Source organism: Martes martes (genome assembly GCF_963455335.1).
Source record: "Martes martes genome assembly, chromosome: 16".
Lineage (NCBI taxonomy): Eukaryota > Metazoa > Chordata > Mammalia > Carnivora > Mustelidae > Martes > Martes martes.
In genome coordinates, this window is record NC_137904.1 from 52,781,585 (window position 1) to 52,802,404 (window position 20,820).

The following is a 20,820-nucleotide window of genomic DNA, read 5'->3' on the forward strand; positions in this document are numbered from 1 at the left end:
TACAGAGGTAAAAGAACACAGGAGAAAAGGTTAATGTTTAAGCACTTTTATATTTACACCCTCTTTTTAGCAGAGGAAACCATTTTGGTAGTGCCTGTGTGAGTCATCCACAATGATTTCTCTGGGGCTCTTCTTGTTCTCGAGTTTTCTCTGCCATGTTGCTACTGCAGGACGGAGTAAGTACTCTTTGTTTTTGCAAATACAATGAATACCTCCAACCCCCTAGTATATGACAGGGATCAGTAATGATGATTAAAATTCTTTCTAGTGTGGATGCTGGGGAGTCTGGATTGATACTGATTCTTCACTATTGCCACACTTAAAGCTCCTCCCTAAGATATTCAGCCAGATGAAGCCTCGATGTATTGACCTATAAAAAGGGGACACCTATAGTACCCTTCAAAGTTGAGGAGATTAGATGAGATCTTGCATACATGAAATATTTGGTACAGAATTTGGCATAGTTACTATTGGCAGCATTAGTTTTTTCATTTTTGTGCTAGCCGAGCTTAAAAAAGAAAATATAGATTTCTTTTTAAAATTTTGTTTAAGATCAATTAACAAATAGTTTATTATTAGGTTCAGAGGTAGAGTTTGGTGATTCATCAGTTGCGTATCACACCCAGTCCTCATTCCATCAACTGCTTCCTTAATGTCCATCAACCGGTTACCTCATCCCCCCACCACTTCCCTTTCAGCAACCCTCAATTATTTCCTACAGTTAACAGTCTCTCATGATTTGTCTTCCTCTCCGATTTTGTCATATTTTAGAAAAATTTAGATTTCTTAACTAATTACTTCGTGCTCCATTTCAGCCTGTCCCAAACCAGAGGAGCTACCATTTGCCACCGTTACTCCATTAAAAAGAACCTATGACCCAGGGGAACAGATCGTGTACACCTGCCGTCCGGGCTATATGTCCCACGGTGGGATGAGGCGATTCATCTGCCCTCTCACAGGACTTTGGCCCGTCAACACCCTGAGGTGTACCCGTAAGTCAGTGCCTTCTCTCACATGCTGTCCCCTCACTGGGATTCAGGACACTTGGCGGATAACCCCCTTTGTCATGCTGGGGGCACAGAGGGCCAGGCGAGCCACAGAGTGGAAGGCTGTGAAGAAACAAGAGGGCCTGGGTGGTGTTCATGGGAGGGGAGAGTAGAGGTGATAGGTGCTATTTAGAGAGGAGGAGGTGAGCATAGCCCAGAACTAGAAGAGATGTAAAAAAGAGACCTGCTACAATAAAAGAGAGAGAGAGACACTGCAGATGTAAAAAAAAGATATACAGATACTCTGAAATTTAAACAGATGCCAAAGAGACTTTTGAAAAAGTAAAACACAAGGAATCATCATATATTTGGACTTGGCCTCAAAACAAAAGCAGATTTAATGGAATCATCATATTATAATAATTTATAATAAATAGAATAATATGAATTATATATGATTATATAACCATAATTTATAATAAGTTATAATATTATATACATAAATATAATATAAAAACTTCAATATAAATTTATTGCTCTCCCCTTCTGGTAGATGGTTGCTTTTCTTTATTCCTCAGTACATGGTTCTGTGCTACCATACTAGCATTCCTTTTTATAGTCAAATATGGAGCAATTAACCCAATAGAATTTCTGGCCATTTTATGTAGAAGTTAAAGAATGAAAATCACTTTATGGGTCTCTCTGAGCTCTGGCTGTTTTGGTCATATGAACATGACCTTTGTGAAAATCATATATTTCATACAAGTGATTTTGGTCTGCTTTTTGATTCAAAAAGGACTAAACACGATTTTTCATGAAAAACAGCAATAATATCATGAGGGAAAAGTTTTCTTTAAATTGGTCATAACTCTGGAATACTAACAATTTCATTTTTTCAAGTTATTTTCCACGTGTATATTTTTGCATCATTGCAGAAAGTAGGTACCATTTTGTATTTTTCTATATTCATCGGCATAAATATTGACAATGTCTCCATAGTCTTTGTAATCCATATTTTGTTGGCTGCCTAAGAATTCAACTGTTGATTTACCATAATTAATCAAGATAACCACCTGTTGGTAAGCATTTAGGCTGTCTGATTTTTGTTATTAGAGGTAACAGTGCAATGAGTTTCTTTGTGCGTATATCATTTGATAATTTTGAGTTCTTTTCTTAGAATAGTTAACAGTAGAGTTATTGGATCAAAGAACAGAAATGAGTGTATATATATATATATATATTTAATTTGACAGACAGAGATCACAGGTAGGCAGAGAGGCAGGCAGAGAGAGAGGAAGGGAAGCAGGCTCCCTGCTGAGCAGAAAGCCCAATGCAGGTCTCGATCCCAGGACCCTGGGATCACGACCTGCGCCGAAGGCAGAGGCTTTAACCCACTGAGCCACCAAGGTGCCCGAGTATATATGTTTTTATTCTAATAAAAAACTCAATAAGTTGAAATTTACCTCTCTGTCTTTAAATTACAGCCAGAATATGTCCTTTTGCTGGAATCTTAGAAAATGGAGCTGTACGTTACACAACTTTTGAATATCCCAACACGATCAGTTTTGCTTGTAACCCCGGGTAAGGACTTCTAGCTAACAGAGGAAGAATGTCTCTGTGCCCTTACGTTAAATATCAAGACATATTTTATTTTTGGCCTTCAGGCTGGAGTTGCTGAATACAAATCATTTTTAGTCCTGCTTTTAATCTGTACCACAGTGGCATTGGGATGGGGGAGGGGTGGAGACTTTAACAGCTAGTGACACATGAAGTTGCTACTTGTATCCAACTTCCCCTCTGGTTAGTTACTTAACTGAGGAGGTGCATTGGAACCATTAAAACTGGATGGTAATTCTTTATCATCTCTGGGACTTGGCATGAAGGTTAAAATACTTTAGGAATTGGACTTGGGCTTTAGATATGAACCTAATTTGATTGACTGACCTGGGAGTCTCCAGAAGGGTATTCTCTGGTGAAGTTGGGAGTGTGTTGGTCTAGAAGGTAGTTCTGTTGATCAGCATCCCCAGCCAGAAAGCACGTCCGGTCGGTCACATGGCTCAGCTGCCTTATGAGCAAAGGCACCACCAGTGACATTGTCGGTATAGGTCAGCTGGCAAAATTTTACTGAGGATTCTTATTTGGGATTGGAAATGAAGAAATACTATGTGTGAAAGAGAAATGAACTCTTTTCATCCGAAACACCAATTAACTTGTGGGTGTGATGAAAAAGGACCTTGAAGCTGGAGGAGACAATGTTACATTTTTGATGGAAATAGACGCATTGTTTCTACCCATTTATCTCAGTAGAGTGAATAGTTTTAGGAAATGAAGTGTAGCCATGACTCAGTTTGATTCAGTTTTGTGACCCTGAAGAAGAGATGCTTCTTTGCTCTGCGTATAAAGCAGTTATTTTTGGTCTGCTGATTGGAAAAGAGGGATCTGGAGGTTTGGCTTCTATGCCTCCAGCTGTGGAAACTTCTCATTCTTCCGTGAGTCCCCTGCAACCCTGGGCTGGGAGATTTGATGAGCCTTAAGAGTGCTGAGCTCCTCAAGAAAGCAGCCTTACAAAATAGGGGAAAAGTCAGTAGCATGACTCTGAGGTGATGCTCAGTGACGAGGACATTTGAGATGCCATCGATGGGTGATTTTACTGCTTGATGGGTTATATTGTCCTTTTGCAGGTTTTATCTGAATGGAAGTAGTTCTGCTCAATGCACCGAGGAAGGAAAATGGAATGTTGACCTTCCTGTCTGTACTCGTGAGTCTGTGGGTCCCCAGTTCTGGGGAGAGAGATTAGTTGTTTCACCTGGGACTTTGCTGGTCTCAACACTGTACATTCCCTGGCCTGGAAACCCCTCAGTCCTCACTCCTTGGGATGGTTACTCATCCTTATGGGGAGTGTTCCTCCCGATATCATCTTACCTTGGAGGATGCAACAACCCTTTTGGAAGGACAGAAGGGAAGCATTCGACTCTGATCACATTTGTATCCTCCACCTGGTGAAACCGGTGATATCTGGGCTTATTTATTCCCTCACTCTCACAGTTTTTGTTTGGGGCTTGGCTCCGTGTGATATTGGTCAATTGGGGATGGTCATCATTTGACTAGGAGAACTGGGAACAATCTTCCTCCCCTTCTGGGATCTCATTCATTCATTTATACATTCACGCATTTATGTATCTCATAAATGGGTATTGGGGACCTAATGTGTGTCATATCCTATTCTCAGCACTGAGGCTGTATGGCTGAAGGAGACTTTGGTCTGCCCTCAGCGAGTGTGTCTAATGAGAGGGACATAGGAAAGTAACCTTTGCAGTGACCTTAGACTCCATCGAAGGGCCTCGCCTCATAGGAGTGGAGTGGGTTTGCTTCAAACACACTGCTGGTTTATTCTGGGAATCCTCAGCCATGTAGTCATGGGCAGCTCTGGACACTGCTGATGGAGGCAGGGATGTTCTGATTGTGAGTCACAGGAGTCCAATCTTTAACCAGGAGTCCCACACGTCACAATCATGGTTATGGTTCTCCAACATTTCGGTGAGATCTGTCCTAGCAAGAGCCAGTGAAAAAGTCAAGCAATTTCAAATCAATGATCATTTAAGAAAAGTTGAACTACCCAAACAAAAGGTTTTTAAGGCTAAATTAGAGTTCTTTACTCAGCAGTAAAAATCACCACAGTTTCTCTAGTTTCCCTTGGAAGCAGATTTACATCAACTATGTAAAGTCACTTTTGCTTCTTGGTTACAAACAGAAAATCTGCTTTAGCTTCCGTCTAATCTAAACCAATGCTCCTCATACTTTAGTGGACGTATGAATCATCCGGGCATCTCGTTAAGATGCAGATTCTGATCCACGAGTCTGGATGGTGTCTGAACCGCTGCATTTCTAGCAGGCTTCCCACCTGGAGTAGCAAGGATTTAAATTAATTCAGATTAAATCACATTCTGCTCTGCACTAACTTCCTTGGATTTATTGAAACCCCGTATTAGTCAGGTCAGATGACAACCCCGACCATATCTCCATGTAAAGCTACTTGTGCAAGCTCCAAGCATTTGGAGTGCAGAAGCAGGAGATGTTCAGTGGGAACAAACCCATGTAAGACAGCAGTGGAATGAAGATGTCACAGAGGACGTTGTACCAAGCGCTCTCATGAGCACTCATTGCAGGATGGTCCTCCCTCCTCCACTAACTCTGACTTCCAGAAACTTCTAGCATTTGGATCAAAGCCTTATGGAGACCGAAGCACTGTGTCATTGTAAGAGGCAAATTCGTGGGGACAAGACTTAGACTTACTTCATTTTTCAGTCTTTTCACTGGTTTGGACATCTGGTTTTTCAGGTCATATGTTCTTCTGTGACTTTTGTAAGTGATTGTTTTTACCCTGGCATTTGATCCCACTTTGCATTTTCTCAAGTTCATCTTTGTTTGTTTGTTTTTTGTTTCCCTTTCCGGAAAGAATAGCTTTAAAAGACTCAACTATTTCATAAAAGTGATCCTTCTTTCTTTTCCCAGCTGTAACCTGCCCTCCACCATCCATTCCTAAGTTTGCAACCCTTAGTGATTTTAAGTCATTGACTAAAAACCACTCCCTCTATGGAACAAAAGCTGTCTTCGAATGTTTGCCACACTATGCCATGTTTGGAAATGATACAGTTACCTGCACAGCACATGGAAATTGGACCGCATTACCAGAATGCAGAGGTAGGTACAAGGACAAGACAAAACTATTATGATAGTGTAGAATCCCATTTTTGAGAAGTATGGAAAATTCCACTCTCATCGAGTGTTTCCAATGGCCTTGTTCAATAAATGTTTATTGGCATCTACCATGTTCTGGGCAGTGTGCAAGGTGTTGGGGATACCAGATGGAGGACACCTAGCTTCTGACATCGGGAGAATTCTATATAATGCCATGAACTGTTTGGAGCTGCCTGGGAGGGCTTCCCGGAAGAGGAGAAGTAGAGAATGAGGGGAAGTCATGGAAAGTCAGGGAGCCATGAGAGAACAAGGTGTATGCATGGACAGTCAAATATGGTAGTGAGATTGGTGGGGAGAAGGTGGGATTAAATTGGGGAGTTCTAGGAGATGACGGTGAAAAACTGGGCTGTAGTCGGATTGTCCCAAGCTTTTACAGTCCACCTAAATTTAAGAATCACAAGAACATTTGATTTAAAAAATTATGAAAATTCTTCCTCTTCTACTTATTTTTATTTTTGAGAGAGAGAGAGAGAGAATGCATGTGCTTGTAGGGTGGGGAGGGAGAGAATCTTAAGCAGGCTCCATGCCCAGCACAAAGCCTGACATGAGGCTCAATCTCATGACCCCTGAGATCACGACTTAAGCTGAAATCAAGAGTGGGACGATTGAACAACTGAGCCACCCAGGCGCCCCCTTCCTCTTTTAATTTGATCTATCACTGTTATCTTTGAATTTGTCAACTGCAAAACAAGGAAACAAATTATAGACTTTATCATGCACACAAGGAGTTATATACTAAGGACTGCTACTTTCTCCTCTAGTGGATATTGCTGATATCTTCTGATTAATTCAAAGCATAAGTGCTTTTTAGCATGGGGAAACTACCAGTAATAATACCTATCACCTTCTGTGGGATTTAAACTCTGGGTACTGGTCTTCTGGTGTATATGTGTCATCTCTTCTCATTTAATTCTCTCAAGTCCTAAGCAGTAGGTTCCTTTATTCCCCCCCAACCTTTCACCTACATGTATCAACCATCAACATGTTGTGAATTTCTTTGTCTCTCTCCCTCTCTTTCCATAGACAGATGCTTTTTCTTCCTGTACCATCTGAAAATAAGTTGTACACATCATGACACTTAACCCACAAATACTTCAGCATGAATGTTCTAAGAACAAGAACATTGTTCCTGTAGGCAAGACATTTAATGTGTTTTGAATTATTAACAATAATGATTTAAACTATTATAATAATATAAGCAATTAACAACATTTATTTCATGTGGAAATTTCCCCCCAATTGACCCTAAATTGTTCTTAGACATATGTTTTGTTTTACACGGGATCTCATCAAGAATTACACATTTGGTTTAGTTGTCATGTCTCCTTAGTCTCCTTTGGTTATAGAATGATCCCTTGTGGGACACCTGGGTGGCTTAGTCGGTGAAGCATCTTCCTTCTGCTCAAGTCATGATCTCAGGGTCCTGGGATTGAGCCCTGTGTTGGGCTCCCTGCTCAGCTGGGAGCCTGCTTCTCCCTCTCCCTCTCCCACTGCCCCTCCCCCTCCCCCTACTCATGCTCATTCTCTCTGTCTCTGTCTCTCTCTCAAATAAATAAATACAATCTTTTTTTTTAAAAGAATGATCCCCTGCCTTTTTAGTAATCTTTACTTGATATTTTTATTTTTATTTATTTATATTTTATTTTTATAGAGAGAGAGGGAGCATTTGTGAGGGGGGGAGGGGCAGAGGGAGAAGGAGAAAGAGAATGCCAAGCAGACTCCATGTCCAGCGTGGAGCCAGACCTGGGGCTCAATCTCTCAACCATGAGATCACAACCTGAGCCAGAATCAAGAGTCAGATGCTTAGGGATGCCTGGGTGCCTGGGTGGCTCAGTCAGTTAAGCATCTATCTTTGGCTCAGGTCATGATTCCAGGGTCTTGCGGTCGAGCCCCACATTGGGCTCCTTGCTCAGTAGGGAGCCTGCTTCTCCCTCTGCCTGCTGCTTCCCCTGCTTGTGCGCTCTCTCTCTCCCTGTCAAATAAATAAATAAAATCTTACAAAAAAAAAAAAAAGAGTCAGATGCTGCTTCACTGACTGAACCACTCAGGTGCCCCTCCTTGTCATTTTTAAAGAATACAGGCTAGCTGTCTTGTAGAATGTTCCATACTCTGAATCTAGGTGATGATTTACTTGTGATTAGATTCAAGCTAAATACTTTCATGAAGAATTCATTCCATCACATCAGGAAGAATCACTGGTCATGGTTTGTTTCATCCCTCGGTCGGGTAGGTTGTGTCAGATCTCTTGGTAAAGGCATCTTTTCCTCTTTGGAAGCAAATGGTGGGTGATACTTTGAGACTGTATGAATATCTACCCTCTCGCTGACATTTTGGCATCCTTTGATGATGCCCAACTTAGTCAATTACATCACTGGTGGTTGCAAACTGGTGACTTTCTATCTTTTCTCCTATATTTATTAGTTTGCATTCTTCCATAGAAAAATGCTTTACTTTTCTTTCATGGACAATTTGTAAAATATTATTATAGACTCAGATTCAGGTGCCAGGAAAAACATCATGTTTCTCCTTCATATTTCATTCTGGCTTCTCGTACAGACTAAAGACATTTGTAAGAATTAAATTTAACATCTAGGGGTGCCTGGGTGGCTCAGTGGGTTAAGCCTCTGCCTTCAGCTCAGGGCATGATCTCAGGGACCTGGGATCGAGCCCTGCATTGGGCTCTCTGCTCAGCAGGGAGCCTGCTTCCCTCTCTCTCTCTCTCTCTGCCTGCTTCTCTGCTTATTGGTGATCTCTGTCTGTCAAATAAATAAATAAAATCTTTTAAAAAAAAAAGAATTAGATTTACCATCTAAAATCCAATAAGGGTGAGCTAGTGTGCGTGGAGGGAAGCTTTGTATTCTAATTTCATGGTTTGTTGATTAAAAGAGGCAGAATCTTTTTTTCTTTTTTCAAACCCACCATTTTAGACTGCATGCAGATGAAATTTGGAATAAAAAACACCTTGCTATTGTATAAGAGCCCAAAGCACTTGGTAACTCATTGATTTACTTTCAAAGTACTGTTTTTTCCTTTATGATATCTAGGGTCCTATGGGCCTAAGAAAAGGGGGACAGGATTAAGCACCTAGGTCCCTAGAAATTGAGTTCCAGTTACAGGAACACCCAGTGACTCAATGGGGTAATGGAGATTGGAATGTAAATATTTTGTAACTGTGGAGGAGCACTACATATATACTAATATGTCTTACTGAATATACTTTTTAGAAGTAAAATGCCCATTCCCATCAAGACCAGACAATGGGTTTGTGAACTATCCTGCAAAACAAGCACTTTATTACAAGGATAAAGCCACATACGGTTGCCATGATACATACGTCTTGGATGGCCCAGAAGAAGTAGAATGTAACAAATTTGGAAACTGGTCTGCACAACCAAGTTGTAAAGGTATGAAATAGGGGTGCGGTCTTACTACGTCCCTGAACTTACCCAGTGGATTACTTTTACTTGCCATTTTCTTGTTCCAATCATTTTCTGCTTGTTGCTCACACTTGCTTCACTGTTATTTGTATGTGAAAGACTTTAGGACTCACATGTGCCTTGGGGAGCCTCATTTTTAGCAAGCATGTTTGAGATGAAACTATAGGAGATACACAGATCCGCATTGATGAAATGGTGGAAAATGGTGTGGGTTTCCTATGCTTGTTTTCTGGTGAGCATCCTTTTCTGCTTTGGTCTGGTCTAGACTCTTCTTGTTGCTGTAAAAAGCCAACCACACATTCAAGCTAGTTCAAGGAAATAGGGGTTTATTATAAACAGGCAACAGGTGATCATATGGACATTGATGATGAATGACAAAGACATGAAATGCAACTGGTGCTCCTGAGGATTTGAACTGAAACCACGCCCTATCGCTACCCTTTCCATATCTCAGTGACCTCATGTTCTCTCTCATCTTCATGTTTCCCTGCTCACTCACCTCAAACCTGGCTTGACTCTCCCCCAGGACCGCTCAAGCAAAGGGCTCATCACTAACTGGCCTCTTTTCCTGGAAACACTGGTTCCTTTTGAGTTAGGTGTCTATCCTTGATCCAGGGTCATGCTTATGCAGAGAACAATGACCTACCCTGTATTTCTGCTCTGGTTGTTACAGGGCTGGGCAGTTTAAGCAGAAGAGGAAACTAGGCACAGCAGGCAAAAACGATGTATTATTAGTGTCTTTGGTTGGGGTCCCCTAGAAACAGAGTCTGAGACAGGGATTCAAGTGCAGGTGATTTACTCAGTGAGTGTCTCAGGAGAAAGTGAAGCAGGTAGGCTCGAGTAGGGCACTGGTTCTCAAACTTCACTGTGTCCCAGAATCACCTGGAGGGCTTATTTAAAACCCAGAGTTTTTGATTCAGTAGATCTGGGATAGGACCTGAGAATTTACTCAAGTTCCCAAGCGATACAGCTGCTGCTGATCTTGGGACTAAATTTTGAACAAACAGGTGGTCTCAAATAGAGTCTAGTTTCAATTTCATCCCCTTGGGAGCTCTGGACCATGAATTCTACGCCAGAGTTGATCCCACCAAAAGGCATGGGGACCTGCTTTTTGTATCCCCTTATTGGTCCATCATTGGCTGTGGGCTGCTCTCTTCCCTGACCCTGGTGTGGAGGCTGATTTGTTCCTGGAAGAGGTGGCTCCCTTATGGCTGAGGGCAACTTTTCAGAGAAAGGAGCATTTGTGAACTATCATCAGCCAACTCTCACAGTAGCTGTTGGATGGCTGCATTAGCTCAATAAATGGGATCTCAGTGGGGCAGTAGACGTTTATATAAAATGGCAGTATCTCGTAGAAGTTCTTTTTCTCGGAAGCCTAAAATCTGATGCTTCTGGCTCTGACCTTGTTATGTGGGTACTATAGGGGGAGAAAAGGGTGTCTTAGAAGCCATGATTAATGGTTCTATGGATAAAGAACTTCTATTGGCCATGACACTGACGTTACTCACTATGAACATTCTTGGAATCTTCCTGTCTTGAGCCATGTGTTTCAAGCATACTCATCTACTGATTCAAATGCTACATTGTCCTTAAGGAAGACTCACTGAACTCCTAAGTCTTGACCACGAATATTGTGTCTTTCAGCTTCTTGTAAATTATCTGTTAAAAAAGCGACAGTGCTGTACCAAGGACAGAAAGTAAAGCTTCAAGACAAATTCAAGAATGGAATGCCACATGGCGAAAAAGTTTCGTTCTTCTGCAAGAATAAGGAAAAGAAGTGTAGCTATACAGAGGAGGCTCAGTGCATTGATGGCACCATTGAAATCCCCAAGTGCTTCAAGGGTGAGTCTGACCCTGGTAATTTTAGCTGGGATTCCCACTTGCCTCTCACCATAGTAAGTACTTTAATTACATAATGATTACAAGAAGCCATGTGAGTTTGGCCTCTGGATTTTCTTTCCTTTTTTTTTTTTTTAAATATTTTATTTATTTATTTTACAGAGAGAGAGAGATCGCAAGTAGGCGGAGAGGCAGGCAGAGAGAGAGGGGGAAGCAGGCTCCCCACTGAGCAGGGAGCTGGATGAGGAACTCTATCCCAGGACCCAGGAATCATAACCTGAGCTGAAAGCAGACGCTTCACTGACTGAGCTACCCAGTTGCCCCTGGCCACCAGATTTTTTTTTTTTTTTAAAGATTTTATTTATTCATTTGACAGACAGAGATCACAAGCAAGCAGAGCAGCAGGCAGAGAGAGAGGAGGAAGCAGGGTCCCTGCTGAGCAGAGAGCCCGATGCGGGACTTGATCCCAAGACCCTGGGATCATGACCTGAGCTGAAGGCAGTGGCTTTAACCCACTGAGCCACTCAGGTGCCCCTGGCCACCAGATTTTTAAAAAGAGCCGGGGAGCAGGAGAAAACACTGAGATGAAGCAATAAACTGATTCATTTTCTCCACTTGCATTAACATTTTCCTTTCCAATTCTTTTCCTTAAAGCTCAGGGTTGCAGTTTTATTCAGTGAATATTGAGATGAATTATGCCATCTTGCATAATTCTAGATTAAGCTCAAAAAATAATATTGCATGGAATATTGAATAATAATAATATTTACTTGGGGCGCCTGGGTGACTCAGTGGGTTAAAGCCTCTGCCTTCCGCTCAGGTCATGATCCCAGGGTCCTGGGATCAAGCCCTGTATCCGCATCAGGCTCTCTGCTCAGCAGGGAGCCTGCTTCCCCCTCTCTGCCTGCCTCTCTGCCTACTTGTGATCTCTGTCTGTCAAATAAATAAATTTTTAAAAACTTTAAAAAAAAGTTGGGAATTTAAAAAAAATAATATTTACTACCCCTCAGTCCCAAATTACAGAGAACTCACCCTAATTACAAAGTAGCTCACGGTAATGGTGATTAGTTTATAGTTCTTCTAACATTTTTCCCTCTTTCTTCAGCAATTCCTGGACTTCGAAAAGTCTTCATTAGGGCAAAGTATCATTAGAGCAAAATACTTTAAGGAGGATGAGGTTATGTTTGTGTGAGATCAAGAAGTATACAATGATCAGCATTTAGAATTGCCAGATTTTTAAATTTTCAGGTTTAGGGCTTAAATAGCTTTGTACTAGGAAGGAAGAATGAACCAGAGGCTGAAGGTACTATTGCCTCTTGGTTTAGAAGTGGGATCCAAGAGGGATGCCTGGGTGGCTTAGTTTCTGCCTTTGGCTCAGATCATTATTCCAGGGTCCTGGGATCCAGCCCCACATCAGGCTCCCTGCTCAGCAGGGAGAATACTTCTCCCTCTGCCTGCTGCTCCCGCTGCTTGTGCTCTCTCTCTCTCTGACAAATAAATAAATAAAATCTTTTTTTTTCTTTTAAAGATTTTTATTTATTTATTTGACAGACAGAGATCATTTGTAGGCAGAGAGGCAGGCGGGGGGGAGGGGAAGCAGACTCCCTGCTGAGAAGAGAGCCCGATGTGGGGCTCGATCCCAGGACCCTGGGATCATGACCCGAGCCGAAGGCAGAGGCTTTAACCCACTGAGCCACCCAGGCACCCCATAAATAAAATCTTAAAAAAAAAAATTGTTCCAAGAACGCTGACAGCCATACACTGGGCAGGCAGTTTAGAGAAGATGAGGGGTTTGAGAAATGACCAGCTAGAGATGGAAAAGGGAATGAAAATCACACCTACTTCATAGGTTTGTTTACCAGAAATATGATCCATGCCACAGAGGAAGTGCTCAAACAATGATAGTTATTATAATCACTAATGGTTAGAAATGCACTGGATAAATTGTTATTGTTTCAAATAGAGCAGACCCCAGGGCAGATATTAAATACTGAAATTGACAGAGGACCTGTAGCCTCATTCAAATCAGTACACAAAATATTAGAAGAGGATAATTTTAAAAAACCAAGCTGAGTTTTGTTGATGCATTTCTTTGGGCCATTGTTCCTTACAGTCTTCAGACAGATACGGCACTGTTAGTGCATCGAGAATAAATAAAAGGCTGATACAGTTGGTTTCTTTTTTTTTTTTTTTCTTTTAATCTTGACTGTCAGAATTAGACAGAACCTTTTATTTTCTCTCTTGGAAATGAGTGCCTCATCATATCCCTGATGTTTTCTCCTATCACTGAAACCTCACAGTCAATGGTTTTATTCATATAATTAAATTTTCCCACCCGTTGGTAAATTCTATTTGATTTGGCTTAGGCACTTAGCAAATTGAAGAAATGATCATTTCTCTTAGAATCTTTCCCTTTCTCTTTCCGAACAGAACACAGCTCTCTGGCTTTCTGGAAAACTGATGCATCAGATGTGAAACCATGCTAAACTGGTTTTCAGATTCAAAATTAAATGGCGCACTTGAATCGGTGTTTGTTCAAGGAACATGACAGACGTGGAAAAATAAAGTGACTGAATTTATTCCATTTCTCGCTGCAGCGTGGTAGCTTCCTTTTAGTTATGTTAGCTGGTTAAGAAACCCAGACACTTGGAACTTGGCCATTTCATGATGCGGAACGGAAAGGGTACACAATTACCCGGGTCACCTAGTTCGGCTCTCCCTGGTTCTACTCTCAAGTAATTTCACCTTAACCAACCGCAGTATTTTTCATAGAATGGTCCCAAGAACCATCACACGAGCCCTCAGCTCCGCCTGGCAGTCTTACCGTATTTCTCTAATTTGGGCAATCCCCTCCTCTCCAAGGTGGTTACTTCTCTTCTCAAACCTCCTCAAGCCACCTTCTCTCCCCTCACCCTCATCTGATAATCTTCTTCTTGCAACAAACAAAAGAAAAGACCTTTTAAAAGACCTTTCCATGGGGCGCCTGGGTGGCTCAGTGGGTTAAGCAACTCTTGACTTAGGCACAGGTTATGTAATCTCAGGGTTGGGGAAATCGAGCCCCAGCAGGGAGTCTGCGGGAGAGTCAAGGTGTTTCTTTTTGCCAGCTCTACAAATAGTCCCTGTCACTACCCTTGAAATCTGTCTCCCCCAAATTCCCTCACTGATGCTTTTTCATTAGGGTTTGACCTGCTTGCTGTGGGTGGGGGCCAGATCTCTCTTCCAAGATATTTCTCTGCTCCTCCTTTGCTTCCCCCCACCCCCAAGGTGGTCGTTCAAAAGCTCCACATTTCCCTTACTTAACCTTAAAAAAGTTTTACTTTTTCTTCCTCAATCCTTCCCTTCTGCATTGTCTCTCTCTCTCCGGGTCTTTGGGTTTGGGTTTGAGACCATTTGATACCTCCTCTATGTAAACCAAAAAGCCCTATTTGGGGATTTTGCTGAGCAAAAGAGCCTTCTGCTCTGGACTTCCTCTCTTAGCACAAAGCTTTACACCCACTGTTTCCTTTAACTTCGTACGTACTATTTTTTAAATGGACCTCCCAGGGCACCTGGGTGGCTCATTCGGTTAAGTGTCTGACTCTTCATTTTGGCTCAGGTCATGATCTCAGGGGTCATGAGATAGAGACCTGCTCCGCACTCGGCACAAGTCTCTTTCTCTCTCTTCTTCTGTTCCTCCCCTCCTCCCAATCTCGCTCTCTAAAAATAAATAAATAAATGAAATCCTTAAAATAAAAAATAAAAAAATAAAAGAGACCCTCCCCCCTCATCCCATGTAACAGGACTAAGAATGAAAAGACAGCAGTAAAAATTTTAGAGCATCTCCTCCTGCTCCAGACATGATCGCGAGGTTTGCTCCAGAAAAGGAGAGAACATGTTTTTCTATTATCCTCCTTTTTGTTACAAATGTTTTCCTGATTAATTTTATTATTTCAAAATTTAAAAAATACATAGGAAAAAATTTTAAATTGCTCACTGTCCCTCAGCTCACTTGAAGAGGACTATGGAGCCATGAATGTCGGTGATTTTCTTGGGTATTTGGTGAGTGGTTATTGGGGGACTTTCTAATGCCGACCTGAGCTCCAAGGCCTTTTGCTCTATCTCTGAGGGCCTCTTAATAAAGACTCACAATTAAGCTTTCCTGTTCTTTCACGAGGCCATTACCTACTTGGATCAACTGAGACATAATCCAGAATTTTTTTGAAGTTCTATGGTCCAGCTTATACCCAATGAACGAACATACCCAGTGAGGGATTATTTACTTAAGTATTACCATGACCCATCTCAAGGGTATAACCAGGAGGATATGGGCCAATCAGAATGGATGGCTATCTTGGACTGGGGGCTGGGGTGGGGTGTTGAGGCTGAAAGCCTCCCGATGTATGAGGCGTTACCCTTCAGTTAGACTGGTGAAAGCAGGGCACAAGGTCTTATGGGAAGAGCTGTTGGCCTTGTGGTTGGTACTCAGAGATTTGGGGCAACAGCTATCTATCAATTGGTGTAAAAGGTTTTCAATATTTTCACACCATGTATGTCCTACCATGCCTCCTTTCAAGAAAGATTTGGAACATCTTGATGTTGAAAGGACATAAACAACATAAAAAGAAAAAAAACCCCACATGCAACAAAGAAAACAGAACAAGAACATATATCGTATATTTAAAATTGTTATACCATTTATTTTTTAATGCTTTATTATTTCTTTAGAGTAGTTTTAGGTTTACCACAAAACTGAGAGGAAAGTACAGAGATTTCGCATACACCACCCATCCTCACACACGCAGAGCCTAGCCGTTATCAGCATCACTTACCGAAGTGGTACATTTTTAGCCAAAGTGAAACCTACACTGACATATCATCCCAAGTTTACCTTGGTCTATTTCTGGGCTCCCTGTTCTGTTCCATTGATCTATTTGTCTATTATTTTGTCAATACCACACTCTCTTGATAACTGTACCTTCATGTCTGTTGTTTGGTAAGATCAGGTGTTCACAGTGCCAAAGTTTCCTGAGCCCAGAATTCCTATGTTCAACCTACAGTATCTCTTTACCTCCTACCCCCTTAACCTGCTCCACAAAGAAGCTCCTAGAACATGGTAGGTTTGTTGAGGATGGCGTTTTGCACCATTTTTCCCCCCACTGGAAGGCATTTCAGGCTGCTGGATAGGCTTGGGTCCCTGAAAAATTAATCAGAGTAGACTTTAAAGCTTAAGCCATAGTCCTGAGTCTTCTAATTTAATGATATTTTTATAGAAAGAAAAATCTGCTACTTTGGCAATTTGGATTAGAGGGCCCAGTCAGTAGAAACTGCCCAGTTCAGCCCTCCATTTCATGATTATGTGGTCCGTTTAGCCACACAGGTAGATTGTCTTTCCCAAATGCTTTTCTTCTTAAAAGCTTTGGTCATTAGGTCACCCAGCATTAAAATTCAGCTCTCCCCTCCCTAATAGGTGTGCAGTGATCTCCTCTGCCAGCTGACAGAGCAGGAAGTGCCTCCCTCTTCCTCCCACAGGGTCAGATGGAGAAAGAGTGAAACTATGGTTAAGGAGCCGGTTATCATCCTATATTTTAGCATCACTGAGTTCATCTTCCCATGTTATGTGATGGAAATTAACTAGCAACAACAGACCCAACCAACACTATAAGCTACATATGGCCAAGGAGGACTGCTTTCAAGAGTCGGAGGTCCCCAACTGTGCCTCCTAATGCCCAGCTTTCTTCTCTTGGATGATGGCTGGTTAGGTTTCTCCATGCAAAGGTGTCCATGTTTTAGCTTTTCTCTCACACTGTCCTATGTATCTGTCAGGGGTTTAGAGTATCAAAAATGACTTCTCTCATTTCTAAGGCATTGACCAGTCTTTCAATATATAGGGTCTCATTTCTGAGGCCCCAAACTCAATAACAAATATTCATCAGTGAAATTTCTCATGTACCCCGAGGATCATTCCCCACCTTAATCCCTAAGTGAAAGATGGAAAAGATACAAGAAACAGAAAAAGAAAAGAAAATCACCTGGGATGTGTGCAAGTGTGTGTGTGAGTGTGCGACATATGGGTCGACATGAACGTGTGTGTGTGTGTGTGTGTGTGTGTGTGTGTGTGTGTGACTATGCAACGTATGCTTGTACACAGATGTGTGGGTGTGTGAGAGAAATCGTTCTTTGTGGGCAAATGCTGCCTCCTAGTGGCATCTCTTACTTTTAAAAGTGTTTGCGAAAACAGTTGGCAATGAATGAGAAGATAACCAAGTCTCCCAGTGTCAAGCATCAGGCAACTTTCCGTGTACTTCACCTTTGTTAATTTTATTTTCTTAGGCCATAGGGAAGGTAAAGAAACTCGAGCTCGGGGAGGTTATGTCACTTAGTTTATCAGAGTCACAAAGCTAGTGACAGTTACCCAAACTTCAGAACTATGTCTTTTCTACCGCTCTCACGCTGCTAATTTAGTGATGAATTTTCCCGGTGGTTTGTCAAAATGATGGCAATCTAAAGTTAGAATTTCACAGCCTCGGGAGGAGTGCTGAAACATTCGTGGAGAGATTTCCTGGCAGGTGGTTGCCAGTGTGTAAGCGCTCTGGCTGGGGCATATGCGTATCACCGAAGGGGAGAAGAGCCCATGTCTCTCTGTTGATAGCTCCCTTACGGTTGGTCCAAGAGGGCAGGAGAGAGCAAGCCACAGGGACAGGGATAGAATGCCAGGTGCAGCTTACTTCCGGCGTAAGCATGGAATCCAGCATCACTGTGATAAAAGTGGTAACTCTTTTTCTTCTTTTTTTCTTAGCAGTGAAGAAAAGAAAATAATGCCTCACAATTCTGTTTCTGCTCTCTTTACACTGCATCTATTTTTTGTCCTACAATTTATATTTTATGACCTGAAAATAGGAAGTTCTGAATCATTTTCTGTCCAATTTAAGGACTTTGTTGGCTGTAGGATTATTTTGATATCTACCTCTAATGTGTTTACATAATAGTAATCATACTTGGTATTTGTAAATTGCTTTCCATTTAGATAGCTGAGATTCATTCATTTATTTCACTCTAATGATACAGAGTATCTTGATAATGCAAAATGATGAATCAACTGAAACTTGAGTAGTTAGAATATCAGCCCATGCTAAGTACTGTGTGCAGAGGCATTATTGGTTTTGAAACAATAAATCAAAATATGGAAGTTATATACATCAGGTCAAATTCTAGAAAAATGGACAAAGGGCTAAAGGGGTCCTTTGCAAATGAATAAAAAGAAAAAACTAATAGAGATTTTAAAAATATTTCAATGTTTCTAATAGTGGAAAATGCAAATTAAAGAGGACTGTTTTTAATATACAGTTAGCGCAGATTAGAAAAATTGTTAATGTGAGATAGCCACTCTCAGGGAACATTGGGTGGGACTGTAAATTTGCAAAACACTCCTAGAAAGCCATCTGACAGTACTGATCAAAAGCCTTAATTTTTTATGCTCATGGGAATATCTTTTATGGAGATAGCTGAAACTTCAACCAAGGTGTATATATTAAAAGATATTTATTGTAACATTATTTGTAAGAGTAAAAAATTGCTAATAACTTACATCTCCAATCACGGAAAATAATAAAGCAAATTTTGTTGGATCAAATGATGGAGCAATAAGTAGACAGTAGAATAATTACACACGCACACACGCACACACGATTTGAGGAAATATATGCAATTATTAATAGTGGTTATTCTTTAATGGTAGAATTACACATAATTTTTATTTTCTTCTTGAAACCTTTCAGTGTCTTCCAATTTCCCTATAATGGCATTAAAATTTTATAGTCTGATTTAAAAAACAATTCAAAAGTCTCCATCTAGGAAAAAACGTTTCATTTCTCTTTGCAGGTAACTTTTGGTTTATTATTATCATTTTTAAAGATTTTATTTATTTATTTGAGAGAGAGAGAGAATGAGCAGGGGGAGAGGCAGAGGCAGAAGGAGAAGTGGGCTCCCGGCTGAGCAAGGAGCCAGATGCGGGACTCAGTCCTAGGACCCTGGGATCATGACCTGAGCCAAAAGCAGATGCTTAACTGACTGAGCCACCCAGGGGCCCCTATCATTCTTGCTAGTAAGTGGGAATAACTGCCTGATAGTCCACTGAAGTGATCCAAAGTCACTAACATTTGTTCTTAGGTATTGTACTTTCTCTTTTATATGTTTATTATTCACAGTCCTTCAAATTAGTGGACAAATTCACATTGAAGTTCTTGAAGCCCTGACTCAAAAAAATTTTAGAGGAAAAAAATAGAGTAAATTTCAAAATTTTGTGTCTGAGTCCATTTTTCCAAAATAGTGCTATTTTTGGAGAGATTTGAGGCTATTTAGAAAGTAAAACAGAACTTAAAATGTGTTTAATTGCTTCACCTAGAGAATCACTGTCCACATTTGACTTGTAATCTTACATGTTTTCCTTTCTTTGTGTGTCTGGCAGGGACGTAAAATGGAATCATCATATTTTGTAACTCACTTTTAGTATTTATTAGTACAGACTTCTACTTTTGGTATGACTCTTTAAGGCAATTAAGGTATCACAAGAATGCCTTTAGGAAATATTTAAGTTTTATATGCATATAACTTAAATTCAAGAGATGTAAGTTACTATAATCAGGTTTACATTTGACTTTATAAAACAGGAAATTAAAATGACAGTGGCTTAAACAAAACAGAGGTATCTTCCAGGTCTGTGCTATAGTTAGTATAATATTATAGAACAGGAGTTTAAAATACAGAGTTCATCAGATTTAATACAACAAAATTCAGGCCTAGTCAAACTACGTATGAGTAATTATTATCTTTCTAATTAGCAAAAGGTCCACCTTTCCCCATGTCTTATGTAGGGAATAATTGAATTCACATGGTTCAGTATTATCTAGACTAATCTCTCAATTTTAAGCTTATATTTTGAAAACAAACAGATAGCTTTCAACGTGAGAAGTACAGCATAATCAACTTCCCACACAGGGAAGAAAAACAATTTATATCTTATGGTCTTTTTTTTTTTTTAAGATTTTATTTATTTGACAGAGATCACAAATAGGCAGAGAGAGAGAGTGGAGGAAGCAGGCTCCCTGCTGAGCAGAGAGCCAGATACGGGGCTCGATCCCAGGGTCCTGGGATCATGACCTGAGCCAAAGGCAGAGGCTTAACCCACTGAGCCACCCAGGTTCCCCTTATGGTCATGTTTTTACTATCATATTCATACTCTATTATCAACTGTATTACCCTTGGTTTTTTAAAAATTGAGGTTAAATATTACTTGTTTTTGAAACAAACTTCTTTCATTTAAGTCATTTGTAGCTGATAGAAAATAATAGGTATTTTTTGAAACAATATTTTCAATGGGAATAATGTTTCAATTTCAATCCGGGTTCTAATGCTGGAGCTAAAACAAGGTTGGGTATATATTTTCTTATCCTGACTTTATACTTACTATATAGTGTTTGCTTTATCTCCTCTCTATTCCCATAACATACTTTTTATATACCTTTCAAGCCAGGTGATGTAATCTGATTCCAAAGGTGGTTATTTGGTGTTTGTCTTATTACCTCCTACTATACGTTAAACTCATCTTTGTTTTCACAACTCCTGAAGCTTTGTTGGAGCTGGAACCATTTGTGAATTCCCCTTCTCTGAGAAAGGAATCCTGATCCTTGTCGTTCAGCACAAAGGTGAGCGACTAAAAAGTCATGTTAATACAGCAGGATGCCCCATCTCCTGACCACACCTGATCTGATTAGGTGTTCTCACTTGATTCAAATTAGACCAATCAAGTGCACTCTCCCAGAAAG

At 40.8% G+C, this 20,820-nt stretch overlaps 1 protein-coding gene across 1 annotated transcript; it reads left to right on the top strand.

Moving 5' to 3' along the window:
• Positions 1-12: 12 nt before the first annotated feature.
• Positions 13-13,604, top strand: APOH (apolipoprotein H). Its single transcript, XM_080826447.1, has 8 exons — positions 13-176; positions 816-992; positions 2,471-2,567; positions 3,668-3,744; positions 5,499-5,687; positions 8,969-9,148; positions 10,826-11,023; positions 13,451-13,604. Exons 1-8 carry the CDS (start codon positions 113-115, stop codon positions 13,504-13,506), a joined length of 1,038 nt encoding a protein of 345 aa, XP_080682573.1. The 5' UTR covers positions 13-112; the 3' UTR covers positions 13,507-13,604.
• Positions 13,605-20,820: the final 7,216 nt, after the last annotated feature.